The sequence below is a fragment of the Oryza brachyantha genome, chromosome 1, assembly GCF_000231095.2.
Source record: "Oryza brachyantha chromosome 1, ObraRS2, whole genome shotgun sequence".
In the NCBI taxonomy this organism is placed as follows: Eukaryota; Viridiplantae; Streptophyta; class Magnoliopsida; order Poales; family Poaceae; genus Oryza; species Oryza brachyantha.
Genome location: NC_023163.2, coordinates 69279 through 93495, shown reverse-complemented (window position 1 = coordinate 93495; position 24217 = coordinate 69279). Strand labels below are relative to the sequence as shown.

Below are 24217 nucleotides of genomic sequence, written 5' to 3'. Positions count from 1 at the left end.
CAGCCAGGTCAACAAAAGCAGACGAACGAGCGTTTAATTAGTACTAGTATCGCCGTAAGGCCCAAAATATTTGACCTCCGTCCATCAATAACAAGGATATTAGTATATTACAATATCTAGGCTGGCAAATATGGCTCGTAAAAAAACATACACACTGGGTGGAGTACAAATCGATCATACACGGTACCTAACTTGGAAGTACTGCAAATCTGAAATCAATAATCAGTGATACAGTAGGCCAAAACGTGCATGTATGCCATAATTGATTCCTACTGCTATAACATATAACCTTCCCAAATTATAAATTACTGCAGCTATCAGGTGTCTCTTTCTGCACCAAATTGTTTACAACCACAACCGGCAGGCAGATATCTCTGCATTGTTCTCTAATGTATTGGGTGTAGATTCATTCATTTCTACAAAAATTTGGCACTTCCAATAGGGCAAAGTGATGCCCCATTGCTAACTGCCATATTTTTCTACTAGCACCTAGTAGTAGTACATATACAGGGGGGAGTAAGAAGGTCAAGCCAATTTCTTCTTTGAGTAAAAACCGTGACAATGCCACGTATCTCAACTGGCAGAACTCTTTAAAAATCCAAACCCTCCAAACAGTCTTGAATTCGAAACATGCCTCCCAATGGTTGGTTCGCCTGAACTTGACGCCCGATTTGATGGCTCCAGGGATCCTTCTTTTATAGAACTTGCTCGGCTCAAAATACCCTGGAGAATCACATGATTATGAGAATTTAAGCAGCACAGTTTAGAGCATACACGCTCCTTACGTTTGGTTCAAATTTAGTGGTATAGATAGTTTGGAAGTTAACAAGAAGTTGACCTACAAAAAGTGATAAATACTTGGACCTATTGTCAGAAAGTATAATGCAGCCTCCCAATTAATTTGTCCACCCAAGCATAGTCAATACAGCATCATCTTTTGTAAAGAGCTAGTATTTCAATGTGAAAGTGTTTCATCTTTCTAAGCGGAAAGTGCAAAGACCACTCAAAGCCCTATTATGTTTTAAAGCACGTTATATGATATTACCCTTTTAGGTGGCATTGATGTTTCAGCTAGCATACTCAGTCCTGATGCTGAAATAGCTGTAGGAGAATGGACAGCCTACACAAGCAAAATGAATTAGATGCAATAACCAAGGTCAAACATGCTCTCAAATACTAAACCAAACCTAACCTTAGGTGACTCTATTACAGGTGATTGAGTGACAGAAAACTCTGGCTCCAAACTCAGAGGCAAAGAAGCAGCCTATGGTCAGAAAGATAAAATGTCAGATAACAATATCCAAATCATGTAAAACATTAAAAAAAAGACACAGCTTTACCTTTGCAATTCTCTGTGGCGATTCAATAGTTGGAAGAGGAGTTGATGATGTTACCTGAAAACCAATCGAGAATTCAACTTATCAGTATAGAAGGATGATATAAGAAAGCTTCATGGTGCCACACTTCCACTAAACACGTCATAATTGGTATCATACAAGAAACTGTGTTAAGGAACATTGCCTAAGGTGTATCTCATGGATCAAAAGGAATATATTAAAGTGCTCGCGAAGGCAACAGCCATATCATAACTTGGAATGCTAAATCAATCTCTGAACAGACATTTAACACAATCCATCAGAAACTTATGTGTAAGTTTATGTTTTTTACCATCAACAATTTTGTACAGTTGTAGTAGGCTTGTAGCATGGGATTGTAAGAGAGTAGAATTTCAGGATTGCAACATGGCAATGTCTGCGCACCCCCCTCCCCCCCCCCCCCCCCCCCCCCCAAAAAAAAAAGGAGGACAACGAATGTAGTGCGTGCTGACTTGCCTGATGAGTGTCAGCTTTTGGGCTCTTGTCCAACCTTTTTGTGAACTCACATAAGTCATAAATTCCTCGTGTTGTACGATCCTAAGATATTTCAGTAAAAGAGGTTAGGAAAATGTATAACTGGGGGTGAAGCAAGTCGCAGCATTGCAAATTCTTAATTACTTGGGTACATGCAAGTCGTCCAAGCTTTGTTTCCTGTAATACAAGGGAAAGCATCAGTTTCCATCTAGCACGAGGGAGGAAAATAGCTATATTGGGAAAAAAAGAATATGTGGAGTAAAAGGCACCTACCAGAGTACGAACCACAAGATGAACTGACTGCATTTCCTCCTGGAAGGCACTTATATCTCCATGGATGATTGTAACCTATTAAATCAATTCTGTATCAAGCGTAAACTACACAAATCCTAGAAAAATAATGCTTGAGCATTCAAACCTCTTTTCTTGTGGTTTCTGTAATTTCCTGGCATTCATCTAAAGTACAATCTACACGATCTATTCTTCCTGCCAGATGCCTCTTTGCAGCCTGATATCAGAATATTTCACATAAACACGAATTTGAATTAAAACAGCACGAGTAAGCATACCCAGATGCAACAGTATGACAAAGATAGTCTGAATTTCAGAGGCATATCTAGTGGGAAGTGGGAATCATAGATTCCATTTCTCGGGTTCACTTTTCTTGTTTATGTCCAAATAGGGCAAGGGTGCTTACTGGAATTACAAAGATGCCATATAAAAAAACATACATAGTCGTAAATGTGTGTTTGTGGGATAATATGACACAACAAACCTGGCATGAAATATACAGAACACTGGAAACAAGATTGGAATGGATAACGATGTAAATATAAATATCCAAGAAAGGTTATGTGGCAAATTCAAGCTATTTTAACCATTTTAATCGGGCAATCTGATATGTACTCTCTCTTTTGTGGTGGCAGTCAAATAGTGATTTGACATATTGCAGATCAAAAACTTTAATGGGGCATTAAAGTATAGGACTCTATATAATAAACAACAGTTGCAATTTCCTAGAGAGAAACATAGGATCATTGCAGTGGGCATCCAAAAGTTTTAAATAGTGTAATATTCATATTGCAGTGAATGAAGAACAAACTTACATTTACGTTATCTGAAACCTGGTCCAATTGTTTGCCAACTACATTGCAGGCATCAGATAAACCACGCTTCGTCACAAACATCAAATCAGAAAGTTTCCAACCCTGCAAGTCACTGAGTCAGTTTTGATAGAAGTAACAGCGATAGATCTTCAGAGGATACAGGCAGATTGCCCAATTTTGCAGTTTATGACAGCTGCTCTAATATGAAACGGAGGAATGAGATAAACAAAAAACTTTGCTTAGGATAGTCTAAGATGTCATGTTTATAATTTTCAATAGCACCATTTCAACAAGTTGGAAACAAGAGGTTATTTTTACCTTCCACCTTATGTATAGATAGCCGAGAGCCCCAGCAACAACAGCTGTTATACCATAAGCGCCAGGGCCTGCAAAAGGAAGAATTTGCTGGAGTTATAGAAAACAATGGAGTTGCTGCAGAAATAACATACACAAAAAATAGGTATTCAAAAGGGCACCAAACAATTTCACAAAATAGGTTTAACGCATTCCTCGAAGGTAATGAGCAGCAGGAAAATGGAAAAAAACGATGTTAAAGGTAAAGAAGACATAAATGCCACTAGACTATGGTTAATAATTCCAGGGAAAATCACACTGCAGGTACAGCAGAGTAGAAAGGAAGAGACCTGGTCTACCATCGACGGTGACAATAGCAACTTGATTTGACCTGGCCAGAAGTTGGAGCTCCTCTCTGAGATGATTGACCTAAAACATTTGTTAGATGAGGAATTGAGTAGCGAGTTAATCATGGAGAGCATAATACCAAACCATCCAGCGATGGAGTAGTAGAGCAAAGAGATGACAAGGGGGAACCTGAGATAGCAAGTGAGCAGTGTGAGGGCTGCTGGTTGATGGGCCATCCTTTTTATCTTGCCTGGTCACAAACTAGAGAGGAAGAGAGGAGCAATGGAACCTCGTGTCTTCGTGAAAGTAAGGAATGGTGGTTGAAAGAGAAAGAACGAACGAACGAACCTTCAAGGCACCAGAGAGCACATCCCTAAAATCGGGGAGCGCAATCTTGGCATCTCCGGTTGTGAGTACTGTCCCAACGATTCCTGCAACCATCCATCCAAGCAAGTTAAGCTAATTGAAGCTAGAAATGGAACAGCAGCAGGAGTGCATTGAGACGAGAGGGAGGGAGGGGATTGGGCCAAACAGCCACCCTGTACAGCAGAGCAGCATTAGGCGCACAGAATCGCGAGAGAGGATCCCTACCGGAGCCTATAACTATGGCGATCTTGCCCAGCACCATGGCGGCGGAGGCCACTGGCCGGCGAACGCCAGCGCGATCGTCGAGGCACCTAGGGTTTCAAGTCCTCTTCTCCGACCCCGACAATCTATGGCCACATAAACCATCAGTTTTTTTAGGGTTCTTTTGTAAATTTGCCATTAGTTTTCTAAATTACAAGATACTAATTCCAATGGTATTTTTGTAATTTACTAGTGGTAGTTTTATAGTAATGTTTTAAACCGGTGATAAATTTGCATTGTCCTCTTTTATAAATGAAAAAAATTTATATGTAAAACTTTTGTATGCGTGTATATAGAAATTTAAAAAATCTATAAAATTAACCATGACAAGAAACTACGATACTAAATCCATTTATAAACAGTTGCAGCAGCGAAATGATGGGAGCCAGTCTATTGATTGACTAGCTATAAGTTTTGGGATATATTGTTTAAATATCACTAAGTATAGGTTATTTTTTGACAAGAAAGCTATAGAGCAGGTTATAGTATGTACTAATTGGAGTTAATCACCCTATCTTTTCGTCTTTTACTTATGGTTACGTTTGTAGGTTAATATTTAATTTTTTTAACCTTAAATTTGAAGGTGATTTTGGAGTTTTTTTCACCTAAGCATATTTTTTTTATTCTTGGCTTTTAGATCACTAAGAATAGGTATATAAAATTTTTATTCATAAATTATTTTTTATTTGCAAATATACCATTTGGTTAAATTTTTCTATAATTTTTATACGACATGTGTTTTCTGAAAAAGATGGTTGACCATGATCGTCAGGTTCAAAGGTTCATAATATATACATCTGCAACTATACTTAATTTGTTTAAAACTTTTAGGAGAAGCTGAGGATCATATTTCTGGAAGGTGCTATTTGCTGTGCATTTTTACGTATAAATTTTGTATGACCATTAGCATCGGGATGACAGGAGTGGCTACTGTGTCCATTTTCACGTGTTTCCTTTTCACCTCCGAGGGTTTTTTCTTTGTTACCTTTATCTTATACACGTATAATGGTGGAACCTTGTATTACTATCGTATCTTCAAATACTTTTATATTTCAATAAAACATGACTATATACATGTTTGTTTGTTTATTATTTGGTGACATAAATATCATATGCACACCTCTACTAATACACTGAACTTATTCCGGTTGCATTATCAGTGATTTGTGCTCAGATTAATTTATATTTTTACGACATGTTTTACACGTGTATTACCGAATTTTGCTGTGGCATTAACACATATTATAGTATTTTTTGAAGAAACCAATTACATGAACATGTATTTATACAAGTCCTCTTTAAATTAAAGAAAACACTCCTGTGTATTTACCCATTTAAGTAACCAGCAGCAAATGAAAATTAGACTCTACTACTGAAACCATCAAAAAGTAGGCGGATCATCGTGCCTCCCCAGCTTGTCTGGCTGCAGCAAAATAAAGCTAAAATTTGGCATCTGCTCCCTTTGTAGCTTCTGGCGAAGATAAAACCTGACAATTGCAGCTTCAGGCAAAAATAAGGACCTGCCAATTGCACTCGGTCCTGCCAGAACTGCTGCCATCAGCAGCCAACTCTCACCATTTCCACTTGCATATCCCCCCAGCATTGAGTTTTGCGCCTTATTATTCCACTACTGTTCTTAGGCAGTAGTTGCTGCTCTACTTTGTATACTTGTACATTCCCTCTCTTAATGAAAATCGGGGACCCGCTTGGGCCACCCCAACAAAAAGAGTTTTGCGCCTTGATCTTCTTCCACCAAGGAACTCTGGAATAGAGGAGCCAAACAACACAGGACTTCCATCTCATTTTCTACCAGGATAATTTCACAGAAAAATATAATCCCGATGCTATTTCAGTCCACTCCTGCTTCCTACCTGCACAGCTACACTACACATGAGAGCCTCCTATCCCATCCTGCCTTTCTGCACTGAACCGTCACTTCCATCAATACCAGGCAGTCGCAGTGCATGTGCAAATATCCTCTTTGCCGCGCCAACCTGCTCCCTCTTCAGCTCATCAGTGCTAACACTACTAGCAGCTCTGCTGTTACTTGCACGCCAGCTCTGCTCAACTTGGTCCCTGTTGTGCGACCTCATCCTGTCATTCTCAACGTATCTGGTATCTTCCTTGCTACCTGTTGTGCCTGGGTTTAACTTGCTCCTAGTACTTTCCGCTGGCTCCTTTCCTTTGCCATTCATCACAACTGCAGTCTCTGTCGGACTCTCAAACTTTTTGCCAAGTGCATGTGCGATCATCCGTCGAGCAACAGCAGGAACATGCCTAGGTTTTACGACTGCCGTATCCTTTCCCTTGGCATCATGCGTTGAGAAGATCCGCTCACGAGCAGCTTGATAAGCGGCTTCCCTCTCCTTGAGTGACAGTGCTGGAAGTGCAGCTGACTGCTGCAAATCCTTCAAATCTGAAATAAAAAGGATTGGTTGGTTACTTTTTTTTTCATGCCTACATTCCTCTGTTGAAATTATGCAGTTTGTTGAGAGGTGGATGACAAGTGCCACGTACCTGCATCATTTTTCAGATGTGAGCTTTCAGCAGAAATATTTTCTTGGGCATCTTCCTTCCAAGCTTCTTCAATATCTGCTAGAAGAGAATGCAAACTGCTAATTACGAACCGGTTACACACACATACGAATGCACAATGCATCACATTTATACATATAGAATGGTTTCTTTTTGTGCCGATGGCAGGTATGTGCACGCATGTCTTCTGAGTAATCAAAAAATAATAATAATTTCTCGAGAGAATAACAAGAAGATATCTATGGAATTTAATGTCTGATGAAACATCAAACTGTGCCTTTAGAAACAACGAAGGAAATGCAAGTCACATTGACTACCCACTTCAAATTCAGATGGAAAAAACTGCCAGTGATCTGCTATCAGTCAGGGCCATGGCAGAATTCCTGCAACTATGGGATGAGTTAGATGGGAGGCAACTAAACAGCGACGAACAAGACACAGTCATCTGGAAGCTGGAAACACATGCAACCTTCACGGTCAGATCGGCCTATAATATGTTCTTCATGGCAAACAAACTCACCTGCTGGGGATCGTTGCTTTGGAAAACGAGAGCGCCATCGAAAGTAAAGTTCTTTGTCTGGCTAGCAATCAGGAGGAAGTGCTTAACAGCAGATAATCTACAAAAGAGGGGATGGCCCAACCAACCGATTTGCGCCCTCTGCTCCCAAGACACGGAAACACGTGACCACCTCCTGGTCAAATGTGAATACACAAGCAGGGTGTGGAGACGCTGGAGGACCAGGGTAAACGTCCCGTTCCAAACACCAGGAGAATCAGGCAAAGAGCTACAAGATTGGTGGATCGACACAAGGAGTGTGTTTGGCACAAGCTACCGAAAATCTTTTGATACGGCTTTTGTCCTGATCTGCTGGGTGATCTGGAAAGAGCGCAATGCAAGGATTTTTCAAGGAAAATCAGTCACTCCATCAGTGCTCTTCAATGTTAACTCAAAGGCACTAGAAGGTTTTCTGTTTGACTGTGTCCATATTTATAATGCTCATATGACAGTATAAGACTGCATTCGGCAACTCCCTATCCCAACTTCTAACCGCTAAACGGTGTGTTTTTTTGCAAAAAAAAAAAAGGAAAGTTGCTTTAAAAATCATATTGATCCATTTTCAACTTTTTAGCTAAAAATTAGTTATTCATGTGCAGATCCACTGCTCTGTTTTTTGTGCCGGGGGGGGGGGGGTGTGTAAAAGCTCTCAACACCCAGAAATGAACACAACCTAAATATCAACTATGAATGATGCGTTAAAATACTTCGTCATGAATGATCCAAAAAATGAAATGACCACAATTCACCTGTATCTTTCCTCTTTACCACAACAGATGTCGATGTATCTTCGTTGTCATACTCCCATAATACATCGCTGACAAGGACAGGTGGGCTGCATGGCATGAGATAACAGCTAAATTTAACTCAAAGGTACCATAACTACAGAATAATGACTCATGATATAAACATTAACAGAGATATGAGTAAAAAGTATGTCTAGGTCAGAAGTTCTTAAAAGGAAATATCCAGATCACAAGAAAAGCGTGATTTCAGCTTCCCTGCGGAGTCAACACAGTAGCTGTAGGAGGCAAATGGCATGCTTATCTTAAATTGTGAGCAGCCAAATGGATCATCACAGGTGGAACTAGGGATACAATTGAGGTGAGATGGTAAGGACTAACTAACAGTGAGTTTATGAAGTGCCCTCTCCGTTCCATATTATAATACTTTCTAAGTTTACCTAGATTCATTCATGTATCAATATATATGTTTTGTATGTGTCTAGATTCATTAGCATACATATGAATTTAGGCAAGACCAGAAAATCTTATAATATGGAATGAAGGGAATAACCTTTATGTTATTTCCCTTCAGACATTCTTTTGTGGAAACAATATGTTTTCTATTGCATTTAAGCACGATGGAGGTGGGTAATTAAAACTATACATGTTTATAATGTAAGAAAGAGCACAATGAGGGCATAAGGCAGCAATCAGTAACAAAGAGGTTATCATACATGGCTGTTTCAGGGCAGCGCTGGAGAACTAAGTGTCGATCTTCACCTTCACCAACAGATTCATGAACAAACCTAGCAGTGACCCAAAAGCAAGAAATAAGTTGTTGCAAATATTATCGAGTTAAGTTAGTATACTTTAGAAGAGAGTAGGTGAGGCAGGTCGAATGGGATTGGAAAGGGCACCCGTAGATGTCTGCAAGGCGATGCAAAAGAAGACGTTGATAGGAGCTGGCAGGCTGGAGCTCGATGATATTCCTATTTGTCCTGCGGTATGCTGCAACCGTATCATCCTCGTCGTCAGAGTTGTGGTACTGGTTCTGTAGGACCCCAACGAGGGTTTCCTCAGTAGAGAGGACGAGGTGCTTGCTGTAGAGGTTGTCTTTGATGAGTGAGGCCAGCTCCTCAACCTGTTTCAGTTTAAGTTCCATTCACAATCGCACAAAACAACACAAGAACTGCAAGGCATGCTTAATTTTGGATATGCTCAACACATTTAGTACTGATTTACATACATGATAGTCCTGAAAGGATAGCAGGTGTTGCCGTGATATATAGTCAGGCATGAGCAAAGAAAAATAAGAAAAAAAAAGAGTTGCCATCTATCTAGTAACTAGCAAGTAAAGGTATCAGAATTACCATACCATAGCGAATTGAGTGGAGCTCATCTTCCGTATGGTCAGTATTTTCGATTTTATTAGTTTACTAAATAAATAAATAAAAGGTTCCTCCTCTCAAAAAGTTCCTTGTTTATTCTTGCTAACTCCCTCTCTCCCAGCAGCGCCGCATCTTCACTTCGTCTGTCCTCATGCCCCGCCGGGGCCCCTCTGCTCCTTCCCGGCCTCTTCACGGGAGAAGCGCGGGTGAGCAAGGGAGGAGCTACAGCGGATGCGCGGGCGAGCAGGTGGGGTTTGTGGCGGACGGCGCGGGATGAGCAGACGCGGGTACGGTCAGTGGAGCGGTGAGCAGCCGGCGAACACGGGCGGGTCGGCGAGCGGTGGCGCCGCCGCCGCCGCCGCCGCGTCTAGTAAAGTAAACGAAACCGCACGGAGAAGAGGAGAAGAACACGGGCGGACAAACGTAGTATAAATTTGGGGCAACCTGTACCAATTTTACTTTGGGGGAGATTTCGACTAAAATATCTCAAATTAAAATAAGAATCCAAGTCAATTTGTAGTCGTTTCTTATTAGAATTCTGTTAGCCAGATGAGTTGGGCATCGACCCTGCTAGAAGCTTAAATGAGTGCTTAGCACAAGGAAATAGACACCATGTGACAAGAGCTTCGTCTAAAAGTTTCTGGGCTAAACTTTTTTAGCATCATATCACATCGGATATTTGGATACTTATTATAAATATTAATTATAGACTATTAACAAAACTTATTCATAACCTTGGACTAATTCACGAGACGAATCTATTAAGTCTAATTAATCCACAATTAGCCTATGCGATGCTACAGTAAATATGCAAATATGCGTTAATTATAGATTGATTAGACTTAAAAAATTTGTAACGCGAAATAGCTCTCATGTCTGTAATTAGTTTTATAATTAATCTATGTATAATATCTATTATATATATAATTATATATATAAAGTAATAGGAAATCTCTACATTGTCTCTCATGTCTAAAAATTCTGAGATTAATTGAAAAAAAAAGAGAGAAAAAAGAAAAAAAGTTCAATCGAAACAGAGTCCGATCAATCGGAGAAAACAAAGAGTCCATGCAGGAGAAAAAAAAAAGAGTCCTAACGTCACGGTATTGAGAGTGGTTCCGAGTCCATCTGTCCACGCAGGAGAAAATAAAGATCAATCGGATAGATCATATATATCTATAAAGGAAAGATATTTTTTTTAATCGGACAACTATAAGAGGAAAATAAATATGGACAAATAAATCTCAGATTAAAAATAATTAAAAATTTAGAATTAAAAATAAAGAAAAAAGAGTCCATGTGTACATACAATTTAGAAAAAATCCAATATCGATTAGAATTTTTAAAATAATTGATATTGATGAAAGAGTCATCTATAAATACAATTTAGAAATATTTTAGTTAAAAATTAGTAAAATTAATAGAAAAGGTCAATATATAAATACAATTTAGAAATATATAAAATTTAAATTATAAATTAAATATTTTATAGAGAAGAGTTTATTTACCAGTACAATTTAGAGTACGTGTAAAAGGGGTTCCATGTAAAAATATAATTTTTAAAAATTAAATTTAAATTAACAATTAAAAACTAATTATTATGAAAATAAGATTCCCTATAGTTACAATTTATAACAATGCTCCGCGTATTATGCGTGGGTCACCATACTAGTTTAATAAGTATCCAAATATCCGACGTGACATTTAGCCCATCTAAACAACCCTTAATAATCCAATGTAAGCAACTTAAATGAATGCTTAAAACTTAGTTATAGGTGCTAGTTGAGTGCTTGATATAGTTAAGCGTCTTCCTAGCATCGATGCACTTTCAAGCGCCTACTGCTAGGATTAAGCACCTATTTGATTTGATGTGGCAAAAAATACTACCTCCGTCCCGTAATAAGATTATTTTTTAGTTTTTTGATACAATGTTTTGACTCTTCGTCTTATTTGAGATTTTTTTACGATTAATATTTTTATTCTTACTAGATGATAAAACATGAATAATACTTTATGCGCGATTAATTTTTTTAAAGTTTTTTAACAAATTTTTCAAATAAGAAGAACGGTCAAACGTTGGACACGGAAAAACGAAAAACATTCTTATTTTGGGACGGAGATAGTACCAGGTTTTTTCTTTAGGCTTCTCTACGAGGGCCTATTGAGGATGCTCTTATTCCACGATTTTGGCGGAAAATTGTTTCATTGAAACTTCTTATCTTATTTACTAAATGACAATTGCGGTACTAGATAAGTTTGCAGTTTATTAAATTTTTTCTATTTGACGTGGTTAACTTTTGGTTATACGTTTCACCATTTTTTATTAAAAAATTACATAATTATTAATTATTTTGTTATAATTTGATTTATCACTAAAAATAATTTAAGTCTAACCTATAATTTTATATATTTAAAAAAATGTCAGTCTTAAAGGAAAAACTTGAGGGAGTATTTGCAAGATGGAGTATATTAAATTTTGGGAACAGCGAAATTGAGATAAGTACACCTTGTGATTTCCTATTAATCTGTATATATCAGTTATTTTGATCCAAGTACGACTCTACATTAACCAATTGGTTAAGACTTGCTCCATCTATCTCAACATAAGTTTTGGTTACCAACCTGATCACATTTTGGGACGATGAGAGTACGAACCATTAACTTCGATTTTAATTATTAAAACCTAAAAATACATTTAATTGAGACTAAATGGATTCATAGCATTTTTTCCCATTGTTATAAGAACAGATTAATTTCTACGAGAGAACTCTCTTTTCTTCAACCGTGGTAAAGCCCAAAAGCAAAAGGTTGAAGTTGAAGGTGAGAGAGAGAGAGAGAGAGAGAGAGAGAGAGAGAGAGGAATTTAGACAGGCAGACAGCGATCCAGATCTCGGTGACAGTTGAATCACGACTAGGATTTGCGAAGGCGAATTCAGTTCAACATTCGGATGGACCCTTGCCTTCTCTTCCCAAATTGGGGTTTAAAGGTAACCTTTCTCTACTTATTGAATCACACAAGCTAGGAAAGTGAACAGGAGGATATAAATTTTGGCATACGTATAATCAGCCGGATCAATAAGATAGAAAACTGACGGCAAAACACACCAACCGCATGAAGATTTACACGATGCAACAAATTCCACCATTTGCTTCATACAAAGAATAAGGCATCTTTTTGTTTCATCCCCCACTGCAATTGCACATGGAGGGTGGTAACTGGTGAAGGTAGCTACTACTAAAATCCACACTATATGAAACCCAACCACACACATATAGTATTCCCTAATCACTGTTCAGCAACTCAAGAAACGAAGCCCCATGAAAATCAAAGAGGATCTGGCCTGACCTTAGGAACAGCCAACATGCTGATTAATAGTTAAAAAGGAAACCCTCTCCAGTAGCACGGTCATGTTGGACCTGCCAGATATCCAAGCTATACCTCTCCAGTCAAACTGGCTAATGATGTTGCTGCAACCAAAACAATTCATTTCATGCAGAACTATTCAAAGGGATAGAAATTACAAGCACATTTGTGTAGAGTCAGGTATGAGCCAGGGACTAAGAGCAATTACATTTCAAGGACTAACAGCATCCAAAACCTTCATCCATTAAGCCTGTCTAGAACTACTTGACTGCTCCATTTCCCCAACTCTCTCGATGTCAATTACTCCCTGTGATGTCATTGAGAAAGAAGAAAAAAACCTAATCATTCAGATTTCCAGCAAAGTACAAACCTTGTCAGAAAAAAAAGGCATTAAAAAGTGCACCCGTTTTTGTGATATAAACACATTTTACTGTTTTAAATAACAAATGTATAAATAGTACCACAAAGAGTAGTTGAAAAGGATAGTTACTTTACCCCATCAGCAAGAGCTCCCTTGGATTTTTTACCATTCGAGGTTGCTCGTCTAATCGGTTTTCTTTTCTTATGGAAGGATCCATGGAGAGAATCCATCACTGAACCTTCAGGCCATTTGCCACTTCTATCACTTGGATCCAAGTTGCTAGGGCCCCAGGTATACATGACAAACTTCCTCACCTATTACGACCAAAACCGATATGCTCTTGATCAGGGATGCAGTCCAATAGACACCAATGTTCATCAGTAGATCAGGACATGTTTACCTTATCCCAATTCTGTTGAGCACGCCGTTTTCTCAATATTTTCAGCATTCTGGTATCCTCGTCTCGGAGCTTCTTTATCCTAGCTTCACACTGGAAAGCCATAGCATCAATTATGCAGCAGTTGCATACTAAGTCATCTCCCATGATGATAAGAGGACATTGCAAGTGTGTTTATTATTTTTAGTTAAAATGATGTCATAAGTTTTCATGACTAATAGGTTGATATTAATAAATCTTAGTGGAACGAATAACATGATAAGGATGCAAAGATTCAGAAATCAGGACTCCATACTATAAGTGCTAGGCTAGTTAATTGGCAGTTTTCTTAAACAGAGAAGGATAAATTTTGTGATGACTTACTTGAGCCATAAGGCAGAGAAAAATTGCCACACTGAAAGCATAAAGGCCACCAATACTTGCAACTATACTGACTGCATAAAATAAGCATAGTTAGATGCTAGAAATACCAGCTATTCAGATTAGGGGAAACACAATTTAAAGTCATCATGGAGCAAAATCTCTGCATCAGGATTCGCCTATTCATATGGGTATTTACTGTTTAGTAGTGCAAATCTTAGTAATACTAATATCACAATTGGCAAGTGTTTGATTACTAGGGAAGAGTGCACATGGTAAAGAAACTTGATTTCGAATGGGCTGGAAAGATGGCATTATATAGGATATCAGTAATAACCAGAAAAGCTCACCTGGGCCTAGCACATTTTCATTGCTAATTTCCACAATGTAGTTGGAAAGGTAGCTTATGGAGAGTGTAGTATTTATTATCCCATCAATAGGGTTTTGCAAGGAAGCATTCAAGCTGCTAACATCTGAAAAGGAAGACCCTTGAGTGAAATCCTGAACCAGAGGTTGCAGGAGCTTCAAGTTGCGATGATTGATGTATGTTTGAGGAAACAATTGAATCTTGAGAACATTGGAATCTCTCCCTCTGAATGTCTTCAGCTTGTCATCAGTAAAATTGTCGGAGTTTATAGTACCACTGACAAAGCTCACATGTTTGTCATCTCCATGTTGCTTCGCAGTCAGATTAAACTGGAAGCCAACAGCAGCAGCTGGTTGCCTCGGCAGGTCAATAAATTGCCAGGATACATAGTGGTCTCTTGGTGGGATTCGGCAGCCATTGCACTTGAGTGAAACAGATGGCCCCTGGCTTGTGTTCTGGCAATCGTAGGTCAACAATGTTGACAAAGACAGCAGCCTGAAGTCCATAGATCCAGGTGTTCCCATTGCAATTGTAGAAGGGGCAACCAACTGAGCGCAAGACATGCTAGAGATGGTGGTTATGTGGAACTCGATATCATTGACAAAAGTCAACAAATCCAGAGCATTGGCTGGTTTGACCCGGTGCACTTCAATATTGCGTCTTTGGATTGCTTGGTACAATAGCCTGCAAGAAAGAAGAAACCCTGTTAGTGAGTAGTAACGAATTCCAACACTAAACTTTGTTTAACACCAGTAAAGCACTTACACAGTGACTAATCCAACGAAGAGTATCAGGCTAGACACTGAGCACATACCTCCCAGCTCTGTTTTTCTTTTCCTCAATATTTGCTGGTCATCCTACGTCACAACATGCAATGCAACTTTGAGAAGGAGAAATTAGTGTGAAGAGGGAAATGTGCAGAAAATAAAAAGAGTAAAATACATGGCCGGTTCTAAACTTGGGAGTGGATATCATTTAGATCCGTGAACTTTAAAAATGCACATCTACGTCCTAGAGCATCCTAGTAGTACATTCATCCCATCATCCATCCTGAAAATAGAGGATGAAGGATAAAAACTGAGATCCAGCAGAATATTCATCTCATTTTATATTTTTGGATATCATCCATATTAGGAAAGAGAAACTCCATATTTGGATGTTCTCTCACCATCCTCTAAATAGATATGGAGGATGTCATACATGGATGATCTACTAGAGTACAAAGAGATATGAAGGATGAAACTGTTTTAGATGATCATCCAAATGAAAATATGGATGACCAAATTTAGATGAGCTGCTAGAGATGCTTTTATACTTGAGAGCAGATGTCATTTAGGCCTGTAAACTTAAAGATCACACATCTTGGTCCACCGTCTTGGTTTAATGAATCATAGCATGTCTAAACCTCATTTGACTGAAGATAACCGTTGACGTGACATTCCACGTAAGTAGCACATTTGCAAACAATCCCCTTCGCGATGAAAAATATCAAAATAATTGCAATTACCCCATCGCGCTATAGTAGCTCCCTGGAATCTACAAAAATCCCCAAATCCCTCGCCTCCCACAATGACTAGGGTTATCGACTAGGCGATGAAGTGCGGGATTTGGCGAGCAGTAAAAAACGATGAGGTTGTGGCGGTAAGGGCAAAGCGTGGCTTCAATGGCATAGCACCATGGTGTCTCCAAGCTCCACCTTGTTTAGTAGTTGCCACAACCTCGCTGCCTTCGGTCACTCTCTCGTCGCTATTTTGTACTTTGCCACCGCTCACCACTCCCTCGTCACTACCCCACACTTCGTCACCTCAGCCGCTAACCCTAGCCGTTAGAGGAGGCAAGGGATTTTGGGGACTCCCGTGGATTCCAAGGAGCTACTATAGCGCGAAGGCATTATTTAGACACTTGTTTGTCGTGGAGGACGTTGTTTGCAAATGCGCTACCTACGTGAAATGCTACATCAACGGTTAGCTTCAGTCAAATGAGGTTTAGACCGAATATGATTAATTAAACCAAGATGGTGGACCTAGATTTGCAATTTTCAAGTTTACAGACCTAAATAACACCTGCTCCCAAGTTTAAAGATCTAGATGTGCAATTTTCAAGTTTACAGACCTAAAGGGCATCCACTTCCAAGTTTAAGGATCAACCATGTATTTTACTCAAAATAAAATTCCTTCCTTGTAACACGCACTCATAGTGTAATGCACAATTCTATATCCATTATCAAAGAAAGTGTAGTGTAATGTTAGAAGTAGAAGGAGAGGCAAAGGAATGTCAAGGACGAGAAGTAAATGAGAGACATTCCTTAGGGGAGGAGATTCGCAAGAAGCAAAGAGAAGCAAAGCAATCCTCAATTCTGATACGAGTGAAGGTCTCAAAAGCAAGTAAATTTGTAAAATATTCTCCTTCCTTTTAATGAAAAATCTAAGGGCATGTTCACTTTGTTGTCCAAATAAACAAAACCACCTATTGGCAAAACCAAAATTTTGGTAAGGTCAAGATATGTAGGCTATGTTAGTTTGATACCTTACTAATTTTGGGCATACTTTTGTGAGTAGAAGTTTCTATAATTACCAAATGTTGGTAAGGTTTAGTTTAGTTTATTATCTATGGAAATTTTGGCACTGACAATATTTGAAATGATTGATTTTGGTAACAAACTGAACAGGCCCTAAGGTTCTGCGATTGACTCGATTGAAAAGGAAAAGAACATGCATACTAATACTATTAATAAATCTGTAAAGTTGAAGAAACAATTAGGAAAGGGAAGGAGGAGTTGAGAGCAAGAATAACTACCGCCCAGTGGCTGGTGTCGTAGATGCAATCGAGGCGGCTGACCCAGAAGCGCGCGCGAAAGAGCCTCTTCTTGCCGGTGGGATCGTGGCCGGTGAACCTGGCGAAGGCGCAGAAGGCAAACCAGGAAAGGAGGGCAGCGATGGCGGCCTCAAGGAGGAGAGCCTGGGACTGGGTGAGGCGGCGAACGACGTCGAGGGAGAGGACAGGGGTGAGGAAGTAGAAGCTCTGGTTGCGGGAGGCGCCGACGGAGCCGACCTGCCAGCCGGCGGCGGGCAGGCCGAGGCATGTGGTGGTGCCGTTGACGGCGGAGAGGTAGTAGCCCGGGTCGCAGGCGCAGAGGGTGGCGTTGGAGGCGAACATGCGCGCCGCCGTGCACGCCATGGTTTGTTTGGCCTTGAACCCTTGCCCGGCGGAGGCGACGCCTCTGGCTAGCTCTCAAGTCTCAATTGAGGGAGGGAAGGAGGAGGGAGCATGCATGTGGCAGCCATGGACATGGAATCGGATGCTTTCTCCAATCTGCTGCTGCCCTGTGCCCTAGCCCTTGGCCCTTTTGGGTTGGGTTTCCTTGCTGCCTTGCCTCCTTTGGGCATTGCATTTGTGCAGCGTGGAGAGGGATCTTCGATGTCCTGGAAGAAACGAGAGGATATATTACTGCTTTGCTTTTCTCCTGCTTATCTAGCTTCGCTGGCTTCGACGACACAGCTGGAGAATCCTCCAGCTCCAGCTTGTCCAGCTCAAAAAAAAAAAGGTTTGCAAACAAAAAATAATCTATAAAAAAACTTTTATATGCCTATTTTTTTAATCTAAAAGTTAAATTAAAAAATAAACTCAGGTGAAAAAACTTATACTTAACTGTAAATTTAATGTTAAAAATTTAAACTTTTACTTATAAATATAAATAGAAACGATAAGATAAAGGCGAAAATGTACTCCTAAGAGGTAGCAGACTATAAACCAGCTATAAATATATTTTAATGAGATAAGAGAGAAGAGAGAAGAGAAGTGAATACAAATTTATAGTCAACTGCAGTACATAATGTGTGTATGATAGGTAGGACAAAGTAGTATATGTTTTATAGCCAGTTACAGTACAGACTTCTAAGACATAATATGTGTATGATAGGTGGAACAAAGTAGTATAGGTTTTATAAGTAGCTATCGTATGAATTGACCTTTAGATTGACTATAGATAAATTGAAGTTAAATTGAAGTTAATAATTGACTATTGAACTTGCTCTAAGCATAGGCCAACTAGCCAAACAAAGCATTTGTCCGCTAAAAGTCAGCCTCCTCTTGTGGGATCAAACCTGGGGGAAATCAGCAATACATCACAGCCATGGCATGTGTGCGGAAACGGTACTCTATTCGGCAGAGCAACAGACAGGACTTTAGAATTAAGATTGTAATCTGACATATTCTTAGAATACTAATTGGAGTACCGGAGGACGTAAACGTCGCGATAGATTGTTCTACACGGATGCGGGTTGATCGTTTTCTTTCAGAAAAAGTCACGATCACCCAATGAGGTTTGACACTCGGGTTAATCCACTCCCCGAGCTTTAAAACCGTTTAAGCAACACACTAAACTTTATAAATCCATTCAAAAAACCCATTGGTCGGTTTTAGGGGCGGTTTTGCTCAGCCAAAAAAAATCCTCCCTCTCGCATCATCCACCGGCCTTTTTGAGTAATGTCAAAATACCTCTTCTTAGTTCTAATTTTGTTGGCGGTAGTTTAAGAATTTTTCAAACGTGTGTTGCAAAACATACATGGTGAACTTGGTCATGGTTTTTTATTGGGATTAGTTCTTTACGAATTTCATTTAGTTCTTGGTTCCATGCCACTACCATAAATACCATAAATCTGTAGTATGCATGTGTTTTATTCATCTCCAGTGTGTTCATGAATATTTCGTTTGATTTTTTTTCCTTGTCTTTCACTCTTAGGACAGGATTATCATTTTTCTGTATTTTGGTTAAAGAAGAGTTGTCAATTTCAAGATCACGAATCTTTTATGCCAATAAGAGTTGATAATTAAAGAAAGAGGGGAAGGAGATATGCTCGTAGTTTTCAATTTCAGGTTGCTTCATAATTTTTACGTTTTGTTTTCTGGCTGCTTCATAATTTCAGGTTGCTTCATAATTTTCTGGCTTCTGTTCTTTTAAAACAACTTAATTTTCTGTCTATTGTCAACCCAAGAAAACGGACACCAACAAAACAAATGGATTAACATGTAAGGAAAGGCGAGGAAGCTGTTGGTTGCAGGTTGACCTTCAGCTATCAGACAGCGGCGGATAAGCAACCTACCCCTAGTGCTAGCTAGACTTCAAACCAAATCAAGTCAAGCGTGTGTATGCTGCCTTCACAGACATGCTCTTCGCAGACAGGCTCACACCACTCAATTCCAAGCTAACCGATTCGTATCTGACAAAATATACCACCCTGCTACAACCTGGGCTGAGAACTCATCCATGTTTGGGACCAGCTCTGAGCTCTCTCGTCTCCGGACCATCCCAGCAGACACAGCTGAGCTCGTTCACTGCTACCAAAGAACCAACCATGCAATGAGGAAAACCATCTTCCACAACCGCGCTATTTGAGAAGCTTCTGAGTATTGGAATCTATGAGATTGCTCCCTGCATAGAATCAACAATAACAAATGCTATACATGTTATAACAGGCAGGCATCCCTGGGCTGCAATTGAACAATGATGTCATGAGAAGCCTCACTTTTGTAAGCTTGACAGTGCACCACAGAAAATTGCGTTGTCGGGAAGGGGAAGCACGGTCTTGTTGCTGCTATCTTCCGGGTTAACCACACTGATATACACTTCTTGCCCCAGGTACCAGGCGTCCAGGTTCTCCACCCGCAGATTCCATATGCCTGCATTGTCAAGAAAGACAAGGACAGACGTCCAAGCGCCAGGGAATACCTGCAATCTTGCACATGTCAAGTCAAGCTAACTGCCATAACGGAATATTACAGAGAGTTCATCCCTTGGTTATATTTTAGACAGTATTGACTGAATGCCAGGGTTTTCCCAATTTCATATAAATAAAATGCAATCAAGAGACACTTTCAATCGGCATATGCAGTTCACTAACAAAACCAAAAAAATAAGGTATGCTATAATCGATATCATCAAAATTCAAAACTGTCATACTCAAAGGAATTGTTTGTTGAGCACATAATTGGTCACTCCATATCTGCATGATAAGGATATTTGATGGCATTTCCTCTTACACTAACCACTGCATATGAGACATACATTGATTTCCTACATCCACTTTGGATGTAGAGGCCGGGGTTTTAATCCATTTTTCTAAAAATATGCCACTCAGTTACTACTTAGTACACGTCTCACATATCAGGCTGCTAACTTCCATTTCCATTAAGCCACAAATGTACGAGCATAGTAGTTTCTTTGGGTTTCAGCCAGCAGAGCATCCAAGGCCAGGTGGCGTAGTAAAAAACAGGCTTCTATAAAGGCAAGTGGAACATGAATTTCACCTGGATTGTGGAGCGTGCAACACCATCCCATTTGTTGTATGTACCACGGCTGTTCTCTGTCCAAAGTCCGTAGTCCATCCTGAGAAAGAAGTATTCCTACATAAGTAAAACCAGGGCAGGAAAAAAAGGGAGAGCTGCGAATTTTTACCCAACAACAAAGAAGGCATATCCATCCAAGTGGTAGCTCTGCACGGCTGTGGCGTTGTTTTGGAATATGATCTCCATAAAACCTTTGTAGGTGCCATTTATAATGGAGGTGTCAAGTTTTGGTGGTCTGTTAATTGGACGATTAGGAAAATCCAGTTTGTAGACTCCTGGGATATTAAAGAGTTGTGCGAGCATCAAAGGAGTTGATGGAGCAATGTAAGAAATTCCATTGAGAGTAGCGCGCATCTGGCCGTCTATGAGCTCCGGCGGCCTACTCTGCAGTAGGTACACATCAGTGACGGTAATGTCACCGTAATGGAATGAGCCCTGTGGATTGGGGCGGGCGCCGCTGGCTGTAACATTCCATCTGAGGGAGAATGAATTATTGATCATAATTAAATAACAGGAACTACTAACTAGGGCAGGATGATTGGATGAGCAATGTAAAATTGCCAATGCAGGTGATATACTTGAGTAGGTTAGGTACCTGATTGATCTTGCTTGGTTGATGGAGAAAGCGGTGTCGTACTGATCATCTGGGGCATCTGGTAGAGGCCCAGAGGCCGGGCCCTGCGAGTTGGAGTAGTGGAGGATGGCAACGCCGGTGAGCTTATCGGCAGCGGCGGCGTCGACGAAGCGGGCGCTGGCGACGACGTAGTAGTCGGTGGTGGCGTTCTGGTCCATGGTGACGAGGAAGGAGTAGGACTGGCCGACATGGATATCCATGTTGGTGTAGTTCTGCTGCGAAGTGTAGGAGCCCTCGGCCTCAACAAGCAGCAGGTTGTGGCCCTGGATTCTGAAGTTGAAGCTGGCGGCGACGCCGACGTTGTGCACGCGCAGGCGGTAGGTCCTCCCGGGGTCGACATTGATGCGCTCGTAGGTGACGCCCGGCGGGACGAGGGTGTCGTTGTAGCGGTAGGGGCCGAGGCCGTTGATGAGCACCCCGTCGGGGGGCCCGAGGGGCTCGCCGGCATCGAGGGCGCGGCGTAGGGCCCTGTGGTCCCTGGCGTACCAGTCGGCGAGGAAGAGGGTGATGTCGCCGTCGGGGAGGGGGAAGGGCAGGGGGATGACGTCGCGATTGTTGATGGTAATGGCGCCGTAGCCGCCGCCGGCGCGGTGGAGGGCGGTGGAGGGGGCGTAGAAGAAGCTGCCTACCTGGTCCTTGACCTGGAACTGGTAGGTCCAGTTCCAGCCCGGGGGGATGGCGCAGTTGGTGCCGGCGACGCCGTCCTGCCAGGGGCTCTTGCGCTGCTGCACGCCGTGCCACGTCAGCAGCAGCGGCTCGTCCAGGCCGTTGCGCACGTTCACCACCAGGTTCCAGTTGGTCGTCACGTTCAGCGCCGGCCCCGGCAGCTGCCCGTTGATGCCAATCGCCTCCTGCTTCACGCCCAGCGGCGCAGCCGCCACGTACGACACCTCCCACTCGTAGTAGGCATAGGGATCCCCCGCCAGACACTGCCGCAGCAGCACAAACAGCAGGAAGAGGACGGCGCAGGTGCCGGCAGATCGACGGCGGCGGCGAACGGAATCCATCGGATTCGAATTCGAAGCGAAAGGGGCGAGAGTGAAGCGGGGAGTACAGTACTACTCCATTGTACAGCGACTCCCCACTCCCAGCTCCCAAGACAGTTTATTTTCCTTTCCTTTTTCTCTTCTATAAAGGAAAAGCGAGCGGACACTTTACACTCTAGTTAAGTGAGAAAATAAATTAGGAAAAGAGAAAGGCTGAAAATATATGTTCGGTGGTGGGAACTTTACCCGGCACGAAAACATACGATAAATTAGCCCATGAGTAATAAAGTATTTCCTATGTTTTATATAAATTTTTCTCTTCATTTATACAGATGATAATTATTTATATCGATGAATAAATATAGATAAATACAGTCTTATGATATAAAACGGAGCATCTCTTATTATAAAATAGAATAATAATTATGCCAAAGAGTTATGTCAGTCTCGAGCAAGTTATATCGTGGCTGCGTTCGACATATAGATATATAATCGGCGTGAAAAAAATAGTAATAGATTAGTACATAATTAACTAATTATTAGTTATAAAAATATAAAATATATAAATAAGATTTTTAAGTAATTTTCTATATAAATTTTCGTAAAACATAGGGCTTAACAGTTCGAGAAGCGTAGACTTGAAAAAGAGAAAATCTGGTACATACGAGGTGTCGCCGAACATGGCCTGTGTGTGTATTCAGGAGTTTGGTCTGTCCCCTTGGTTTCAGAAAAAAAAAAGTTTGGTCTGTCCCCGCGCAAGTCGTATTGCGTTGTATTTCGTTCGTACGTCGTCATCTCAGTATAAATCTGATTTGTTCATGTTGTAACGTTGTCTGCGCATGAATCCATATGAGTATGCGGCAATTAATCCAATTCATGCATGTTTGGATAATTTTGTAACTAATACGATCTAGCATGGATGTTTAGATAATTTTGTCCTAACAGAAATAGTTAGCTAATAAATCTGTAATTAGACACTTGCCAATCACCGCATGATTATTATGTTTGCAAGAATTTAGTATATATAATTTCCTTCGGCTGTTCATCGAGACACTTAATTAATCATATTGGAGTACATATTAGTACGTGTAACATGATTTTATTTGACAATGGTGACTTTTAGATTTACATTTGATCGTTCATTATATTTAAATTTTTATACAAATATACAAAATTATAAGTTATGCTTAATGTATTTTTTTAATGATGCGTACACACCTGATCTCTATGAGAATTTTCAAAGAGTGGGCTTACATGTCTTATTATTGTCAAAATCACCATGAGCATTTCGCTGTGGATAGGTATACCGTTTACTACCGAAAAATATTTAGTTATAAATACAAGAATATATGTCAAATCTAAGATTTAACCTCGATGGACAAATTCCACCACGAGGAACCCAACCAATTGACCTAGGTTATATTCTATATTTTTTATTTGCTCATGCGATACAACACAATATCATGCTTCTTATGAGATCTTTCTTTTAATACTTATATACAATTAAAATTATTTTTTCCCATAATTTTCTAGTTAGCTAAAAAGACTTATACAGTAACCCACTCACAAGTCAAGAAACGTGACAAGAAAATGAATAGAGGTTAGGAAAAGGCAAAAAGTAACTCCCTAGAATTTCTTTTAGCAAAAAAAAAAAGTCCTTAGAGAGGAAGGCTCGGAAATTAAGACAGGTCTTGTTGAAACGTTTGACTCTATCCCATCGGCTGCAAATGGCTCTTGCGGTACAGGGCATCGACGGGTTTTATACAAAGTGGGTGCGGATATGGATGGAGATTTTCACTTATGGGTTTCTGGGTATTACGCGGTTTGTGCCCCATGAGGCTATGGGTTGGGTACGAGTTTTAGATTTAACCCATGGATACCTGTTGGCGTCTAAAAATCTAGCGACATCTTGAAATACTCACTAGAGAGCATACTTATTATCCGGAATTATAAGCCGGGAGCGAGAGAGTATTG

The 24217-nt window shown here is 40.4% G+C and overlaps 4 protein-coding genes across 4 annotated transcripts; all 4 read right to left on the bottom strand.

The window, feature by feature from the left end:
- Positions 1-75: 75 nt before the first annotated feature.
- LOC102700654 lies at positions 76-4315 on the bottom strand. Its single transcript, XM_006643561.3, has 14 exons — positions 4190-4315; positions 3947-4029; positions 3788-3859; positions 3601-3679; positions 3275-3342; positions 2957-3058; positions 2269-2358; positions 2124-2198; positions 1995-2027; positions 1833-1913; positions 1341-1394; positions 1193-1264; positions 1046-1120; positions 76-723 (listed from the first exon to the last, which is right to left on the bottom strand). The coding sequence occupies exons 1-14, from the start codon at positions 4224-4226 to the stop codon at positions 574-576; spliced, it is 1071 nt and encodes a 356-aa protein (XP_006643624.1). The 5' UTR covers positions 4227-4315; the 3' UTR covers positions 76-573.
- A 1113-nt stretch (positions 4316-5428) lies between these two features.
- On the bottom strand, positions 5429-9905 carry LOC102700375 (R3H domain-containing protein 1-like). Its single transcript, XM_006643560.3, has 6 exons — positions 9417-9905; positions 8959-9182; positions 8776-8847; positions 8066-8151; positions 6743-6817; positions 5429-6641 (listed from the first exon to the last, which is right to left on the bottom strand). The coding sequence occupies exons 1-6, from the start codon at positions 9438-9440 to the stop codon at positions 6127-6129; spliced, it is 996 nt and encodes a 331-aa protein (XP_006643623.1). The 5' UTR covers positions 9441-9905; the 3' UTR covers positions 5429-6126.
- Positions 9906-12456: 2551 nt separating this feature from the next.
- LOC112163589 (uncharacterized) lies at positions 12457-17686 on the bottom strand. Its single transcript, NM_001361323.1, has 8 exons — positions 17075-17686; positions 15044-15135; positions 14262-14962; positions 13915-13985; positions 13555-13644; positions 13289-13468; positions 13002-13100; positions 12457-12897 (listed from the first exon to the last, which is right to left on the bottom strand). The coding sequence occupies exons 1-7, from the start codon at positions 17453-17455 to the stop codon at positions 13038-13040; spliced, it is 1578 nt and encodes a 525-aa protein (NP_001348252.1). The 5' UTR covers positions 17456-17686; the 3' UTR covers positions 12457-12897; positions 13002-13037.
- A 1464-nt stretch (positions 17687-19150) lies between these two features.
- Positions 19151-22324, bottom strand: LOC102699902 (monocopper oxidase-like protein SKU5). Its single transcript, NM_001361322.1, has 5 exons — positions 21219-22324; positions 20733-21098; positions 20585-20663; positions 19804-20006; positions 19151-19709 (listed from the first exon to the last, which is right to left on the bottom strand). The coding sequence occupies exons 1-5, from the start codon at positions 22262-22264 to the stop codon at positions 19616-19618; spliced, it is 1788 nt and encodes a 595-aa protein (NP_001348251.1). The 5' UTR covers positions 22265-22324; the 3' UTR covers positions 19151-19615.
- Positions 22325-24217: the final 1893 nt, after the last annotated feature.